Source organism: Mustela lutreola, chromosome 10 (genome assembly GCF_030435805.1).
Source record: "Mustela lutreola isolate mMusLut2 chromosome 10, mMusLut2.pri, whole genome shotgun sequence".
NCBI classification, from domain to species: domain Eukaryota; kingdom Metazoa; phylum Chordata; class Mammalia; order Carnivora; family Mustelidae; genus Mustela; species Mustela lutreola.
The window spans coordinates 95,020,077-95,027,560 of record NC_081299.1 but is presented as its reverse complement, the minus strand read 5'-3'; the positions used below and the strand labels follow the sequence as shown (position 1 = coordinate 95,027,560).

Genomic DNA, 7,484 nt, shown 5'->3' with positions numbered 1-7,484 from the left:
TCTCATGGTTCATCTCCCCCTCCAATTTCCCCCAACTCCCATCTCCACTCCATCCCTCCATGTCCTGCATGTTATTTCTTATGCTCCACAAATAAGCAAAACCATATGATAATTGACTCTTTCTGCTTGACTTATTTCACTCAGCTTAATCTCTTCCAGTCCCGTCTATGTTGATACAAAAGTTGGGTATTCATCCTTTCTGATGAAGGCATAATACTCCATAGTATATATGAACCACATCTTCTTTCTCCATTTGTCTGATGAAGGTCATCTTGGTTCTTTCCACGGTTTGGTGACTGTGGCCATTGCTGCTATGATCACTGGGGTACAGATGGCCCTTCTTTTCACGACATCTGTATCTTTGGGGTAAATACCCAGTAGTGCAATTGCAAGGTCATAGAGTAGCTCTATTTTTAATTTCTAAAGGAATCTCTACCCTGTTTTTCAAAGTGGCTGCACCAACTTGCATTTCCCACCAACAGTGTAAGAGGGTTCCCCTTTCTCCATATCCTCTCCAACACTTGTTGTTTACTGTCATGTTAGTTTTGGCCATTCTAACTGGTGTAAGGTGGTATCTCAATGTAGTTTTGATCTGAATCTCCCTGACGGCTAGTGATGATGAACATTTTTTTCATATGTTTGTTAGCCATTTGTATGTCTTCTTTGGAGAAGTGTCTGTTCATGTCTTTTGCCCATTTTTGACATGTTTATCTGTTTTGTGTGTGTTGAGTTTAAGGAGTTCTTTATATAACCTGGATATCAGCCCTTTGTCTATATGGTCATTTTATTCATGTTTTCTGCATTTCTTGAATGGATTTGTGCGTGTGTGTGTGTGTGTGTGTGTGGTGTTGAATTTGGTAAATTCTTTTTTTTTAATTAATTTTTTATTTTTTCAGCATAGCAGTATTCATTATTTTTGCACCACACCCAGTGCTCCATGCAATCCATGCCCTCTCCAATACCCAGCACCTGGTTCCCCCAACCTCCCACCCCCCACCCCTTCAAAACCCTCCGATTGTTTTTCAGAGTCCACAGGCTCTCATGGTTCACGTCTCCTTCCAATTTCCCTCAACTCCCTTCTCCTCTCTAACTCCCCTTGTCCTCCATGCTATTTGTTATGCTCCACAAATAAGTGAAACCATATGATAATTGACTCTCTCTGCTTGACTGATTTCACTCAGCATAATCTCTTCCAGTCCCGTCCATGTTGCTATAAAAGTTGGGTATTCATCCTTTCTGATGGAGGCATAATACTACATAGTGCATATGGACCACATCTTCCTTATCCATCTGTCCATTGAAGGGCATCTTGGTTCTTTCCACAGTTTGACGACCGTAACCATTGCTGCTATAAACATTGGGGTACAGATGGCCCTTCTTTTCACTACATCTGTATCTTTGGGGTAAATACCCAGTAGTGCAATGGCAGGATCATAGGGAAGTTCTATTTTTAATTTCTTGAGGAATCTCCACACTGTTCTCCAAAGAGGCTGCACCAACTTGCATTCCCACCAACAGTGTAAGAGGGTTCCCCTTTCTCCACATCCTCTCCAAAACATGTTGTTTCCGCTCTCACTAATTTTGGCCATTCTAACTGGTGTAAGGTGGTATCTCAATGTGGTTTTAATTTGAATCTCCCTGATGGCTAGTGATGATGAACATTTTTTCATGTGTCTGATAGCCATTTATATGTCTTCATTGGAGACATTTTTTGATATGATTGTCTGTTTTGTGTGTGTTGAGTTTGAGGAGTTCTTTATAGATCCTGGCTATCAACCTTTTGTCTGTACTGTGATTTGCAAATATCTTCTCCCGTTCCATGGGTTGCCTTTTTTTTTTTTTTTTGACCGTTTCCTTTGCTGTGCAGAAGCTTTAGATATTCATGAAGTCCCAAAAGTTCATTTTCGCTTTTGTTTCCTTTGCCTTTGGAGACATATCTTGAAAGAAGTTGCTGTGGCTGATATCGAAGAGGTTACTGCCTATGTTCTCCTCTAGGATTCTGATGGATTCCTGTCTCATGTTGAGATCTTTTATCCATTTTGAGTTTATCTTTGTGTACGGTGTAAGAGAATGGTCGAGTTTCATTCTTCTATATATAGCTGTCCAGTTATTCCAGCACCATTTATTGAAGAGACTTTTTCCACTGCATATTTTTTCCTGTTTTGTCGAAGATTAATTGACCGTCGAGTTGAGGGTCTATATCTGGACTCTCTACTCTGTTTCACTGATCTATGTGTCTGTTTTTATGCCAGTACCATGCTGTCTTGGTGATCACGGCTTTGTAGTAAAGCTTGAAATCAGGTAACGTGATGCCCCCAGTTTTCTTTTTGTTTTTCAACATTTCCTTAGGGATTCAGTGTCTCTTCTGATTCCATACAAACTTTAGGATTATTTGCTCCAGCTCTTTGAAAAATACTGGTGGAATTTTGATCGGAATGGCATTAAAAGTATAGATTGCTCAAGGCAGTATAGACATTTTAACAATGTTTATTCTTCTGATCCAAGAGCATGGAATGGTCTTCCATCTTTTTCAATTGCTTTTATGAGTGTTCTATAGTTCCTCAAGTACAGTTCCTTTCCTCTTTGGTTAGGTTTATTCCCAGGTATCTTATTGTTCTTGGTGTTATAGTAAAAGGTATTGATTCTCTAATTTCCCTTTCTGTATTTTCATTGTTAGTGTATAAGAAACTATCATATGATCTCCCTGATATGAGGAAGTGGTGATGCAACATGGGGGCTTAAGTGGGTACGAGAAGAATAAATGAAAGATGGGATTGAGAGGGAGACAAACCATAAGTGACTCTTAATCTCACAAAACAAACTGAGGGTTGCTGGGGGGAGGGGGTTTGGGAGAAGGGGGTGGTATTATGGACATTGGGGAGGGTATGTGTTTTGGTGAGTGCTGTGAAGTGTGTAAACCTGGTGATTCACAGACCTGTACCCCTGGGGATAAAAATATATGTTTATAAAAAATTAAAAAATTATATTAAAAAAAAAAAAAGAAAGCCACTGATTTCTGTACATTGACTTTGTATCCTGCCACGTTACTGAATTGCTGTATGAGTTCTAGTACTTTGGGGGTGGAATCTTTTGGGTTTTCCGTGTAAAGAATCATGTCATCTGCGAAGAGAGAGAGTTTGACTTCTTCATTGCCAATTTGGATACCTTTTATTTCTCTTCGTAGTCTGATTGCTATTGCTAGGACTTCTAATACTATGTTGAACAAGAGTGGTGAGAGTGGGCATCCTTATCGTGTTCCTGATCTCAATGGGAAGGCTTCAGGCTTTTTCCCATTGAGGATGATATTTGCTGTGGGTCCTTCATAGATAGATTTTATGAAGTTCAGGAATGTTCCCTCTATCCCTATACTTTGAAGCGTTTTAATCAGGAATGGATGCTAGATTTTGTCAAATGCTTTTTCTGCATCAATTGAGAGGACCATGTGGTTCTTCTCTCTTCTCATATTAATTTGTTCTATCACATTGATTGATTTGCGAATGTTGAAACATCGTTGTAGCCCAGGGATGAATCCCACCTGGTCATGGTGGATAATCTTTTTAATGTGCTGTTGGATCCTGTTTGCTAGGATCTTTTTGAGAATCTTAGCATTCATATTCATCAGTGATATTGGTCTGAAATTCCCCTTTCTGGTAGAGTCTTTGCCTGGTTTGGGGATCAGGGTAATGCTGGCTTCATAGAAAGAGTCTGGAAGTTTTCCTTCTGCTTCAATTTTTTCCAAACAGCTTCAGGAGAATAGGTGTTATTTCTTCTTTGAAAGTTTGGTAGAATTCCCCAGGGAATCCATCAGGTCCTGGGCTCTTGTTTTTTGGGAGGTTTTTGATCACTGCTTCAATCTCATTACTAAATATCAGTCTATTCAGGTTGTCAATTTCTTCCTGGTTCAATTTTGGGAGTTTATAGTTTTCCAGGAATGCATCCATTTCATCTAGGTTGCTTAGCTTACTGGCATATAACTGTTGATAATAACTTCTGATGATTGTTTCTACTTCCTTGGTGTTCATTGTGATCTCTCCCTTTTCATTCATAATTTTATTAATTTGGGCTTTCTATCTTTTCTTTTGGATTAGTGTGGCTAATGGTTTATTGATCTTATTGATTCTTTCAAAAAACCAGCTTCTAGTTTCATTGATACATTCTACTGTATCTCTGATTTCTACCTCATTGATCTCTGCTCTAATCTTGATGATTTCCTTTCTTATGTGTGGAGTTGGTTTGATTTGTTGTTGATTCTCCAGTTCTTTAAGGTGTAGAGACAGCTGGTGTATTCTGGACTTTTCAATTTTTTTGAGGGAGGCTTGGATGGCTATGTATTTCCTCCTTAGGACCACCTTTGCTGTATCCCATAGGTTTTGGACCAAAGTGTCTTCATTCTCATTGGTTTCCATGAATTGTTTCAGTTCTTCTTTGATCTCCTGGTTGATCCAAGCATTCTTAAGCAAGGTGGCCTTTAGCTTCCATGTGTTAGATTTCCTTTGAAACTTTTCCTTGTGATTGAGCTCCAGTTTCAAAGCATTGTGATCTGAGAATATGCAGGGAATAATCTCAGTCTTTTGGTATCAGTTGAGTCCTGATTTATGACCCAGTACGTGGTCTGTTCTGGAGAAGGTTCCAGGTGCACTTGAGAAGAATGAGTATTCTGTTGTTTTAGGGTGGAATGTTCCGTATATATCTATGAGGTCCATCTGGTCCAGTGTGTCATTCAATGCTCTTGTTTATTTATTGAATTTCTGCTTCAGTGATCTGTCTATTTCTGAGAGAGGCATGTTAAGATCTCCTACTATTAATGTATTCATATCAAAATGACTCTTTATTTTGATTAACAGTTTTCTTATGTGATTGGCTGTTCCCATATTGGGGGCATAGATATTTACAATTGCTATCCATCTTGGTGGATAGACCCTTTAAGAATGATGTATTGTCCTTCTGTATCTCTGACTACAGTCTTTAGTTTAAAATCTAATTTGTCTGATATGAGAGTTGCTACCCCAGCCTTCTTTTGAGGCCCATTGGCATGAAAGATGCTTCTCCATCCCTTCACTTTCAGTCTGGGTGTATCTTTAGGTTCAAAATTGGTCTCTTGTAGACAACATATGGATGGCTCCTGTCGTTTTATGCAATCTGTAACCCTGTGTCATTTTATGGGCGCATTTAGGCCATTCACATTGAGAGTGATTATTGATAGATACATTTTTATTGACATCGTGTTACCTTTGAAGTCTTTCTGTAGATTGTCTCTATATTTCTGTTCAATGCTATTCTTAAGATTTTTCCTCTTTTATAGTACCCCCCTTAATATTTCCTGCAGTGTCGGCTTGGTGGTTGCGTAGTCTTTTAAGCCTTGCTGATCTTGGAAACTCTTTATCTCTCCATCCATTTTGAATGTCAGTCTTGCTGGATAAAGTATTCTTGGCTGCATGTTCTTCTCATTTAGTGCCCTGAATATATCTTTTCAGCCCTTTCTGGCTTTCCAGGTCTCTGTGGACAGGTCTGATGTTATTCTGATGGGCTTTCCTCTGTAAGTAAGGAGCCTCTTTGTCCTAGCGGCTTTCAAGAGATTATATCTACAATTATGATTCCTCAATTTGACTATCAGGAGCCTTGTTGTTTTTCTGGAATCTATAATCTTGGGTGGAGACCATTAGGCCTCTAGTACATGAACGCTGTTTCCATTCCCGAGATTGGGAAAATTTTCATGAAGAACTTGTTCCACTATCTCTTCTAGACTTCTTTCTTTCTCCTCCCATTCAGGGATTCCAATAATTCTGACGTTGGAATGTTTCATGTCATCATTTATTTCCCTGATTCTGTTTTCATGGCTTTTAAGCTGTTTGTTCCAGGCTTTCTCCTGATCCTTTCTCTCTGTTTGTCCTCCAGATCACTAATTCTATCTTCTGTCTCAGTTACTCTAGCTTTGAGAGAATTTAGATTAGATTGGAACTCATTGAGAGCTTTGTGAACCTCATCCCTGGTAGCTTTCAGCTCAGCCCTAACATTGTGAACATCTTCCCTGGTCGCTCTCAGCTCAGCCCTAATCAATTCCGTTTGGTCATCCATGGCTTTCTCCAACCTAGGTATTGCCTGGATAATTGTTAGCTTGAATTCTCTATACGACATATTGTCTATGTTGATAGCCGTTATCTCTGTTGCAGAAGGCCCATCCTCTGTATTTTTCTTCTGTTGGGCATTACTCTTCCTAGTCATTTTGGTGAGAGATGACTGAATGGACGTAGCTGGATATATCGACCGTGATGCAGTCAAGGTGGACCCTGGAACACTTCTGAGTAATCAGGATTCCCCACCCAAACAAGAGAAAAAAGAAAAGAAAAAGAAAAAAAGAGAAAGAGAGAAAGAGACAGGAAAAAAAAAAAGGGAAGATAAAAGAGAAGGTTCAACCCCAATGGGCCCCAAGGTGAGATTTAGGAAGTATACAAACAAAAACAGACAAACAAAAAGACTGATAAAAGTATATGACTAGAGGCAGTGCTGCCAACGCCCTGGGGGAGAAGCTGAGGTCATCACTGAATTTTGAAGTATTTTAAGTGGATACAAAACTGTTTCAGCAATGCAGACAATTAAGTGTATTGTTGTGGGCGATGGTGCCGTTGGTAAAACATGTCTCCTGATATCCTACACAACAAACAAATTTCCATCTGAGTATGTACCGACTGTTTTTGACAACTATGCAGTCCCTGTTATGATTGGTGGAGAGCCATATACTCTTGGACTTTTTGATACTGCAGGGCAAGAGGATTGTGACAGATTACGACCGCTGAGTTATCCACAAACAGATGTATTTCTAGTCTGTTTTTCAGTCATCTCTCCATCCTCATTTGAAAATGTGAAGGAAAAGTGGGTTCCTGAGATAACTCACTATTGTCCAAAGACTCCTTTCTTGCTTGTTGGGACCCAAATTGATCTCCGAGATGAACCCTCTACGATTGAGAAACTTGCCAAGAACAAACAGAAGCCTATCACTCCAGAGACTGCTGAAAAGCTGGCCCGTGACCTGAAGGCGGTCAAGTATGTGGAGTGTTCTGCACTCACACAGAGAGGCCTAAAGAATGTATTTGACGAAGCAATATTGGCTGCCCTGGAGCCTCCCGAACCGAAGAAGAGCTGCAGGTGTGTGCTTCTATGAACGTGTCTCCAGAGCCCTTTCCGCACAGCTGGTGTTAGCATCATACTAAAAGCAATGTTAAATCAAACTAAAGATTAAAGATTAAAATTCGTTTTTGCAATAATGACAATAATGGCCCTGCACCTACCCACATGCACTCCTGTGAGACAAGGCCCGTAGGTATGGTCCCCTTCCCCCTCTCAGTACTAGTTAATTTGAGTAATTGTGTATTGTCAGAAAAGTGATTAGTACTAGTTTTTGTTTTGTTGTTTCAAAAAAAAAGTTTTTTTTTTTTTGTTTAAAAGCAAGGCATGCTTGTGATGACTCTGTAACAGACTAATTTGGG

At 39.6% G+C, this 7,484-nt stretch overlaps 1 protein-coding gene across 1 annotated transcript; it reads left to right on the top strand.

The window, feature by feature from the left end:
- The first annotated feature begins 6,203 nt into the window (after positions 1 to 6,203).
- On the top strand, positions 6,204 to 7,262 carry LOC131810066 (cell division control protein 42 homolog). The gene has a single exon (XM_059137671.1). It carries the CDS (start codon positions 6,584 to 6,586, stop codon positions 7,157 to 7,159), a length of 576 nt encoding a protein of 191 aa, XP_058993654.1. The 5' UTR covers positions 6,204 to 6,583; the 3' UTR covers positions 7,160 to 7,262.
- The last annotated feature ends 222 nt before the right edge of the window (positions 7,263 to 7,484 follow it).

Excerpts from the sequence above, each read along its gene's own strand:
- LOC131810066 (XM_059137671.1), top strand. The coding sequence starts at position 6,584 with ATGCAGACAATTAAGTGTATTGTTGTGGGCGATGGTGCCGTTGGTAAA.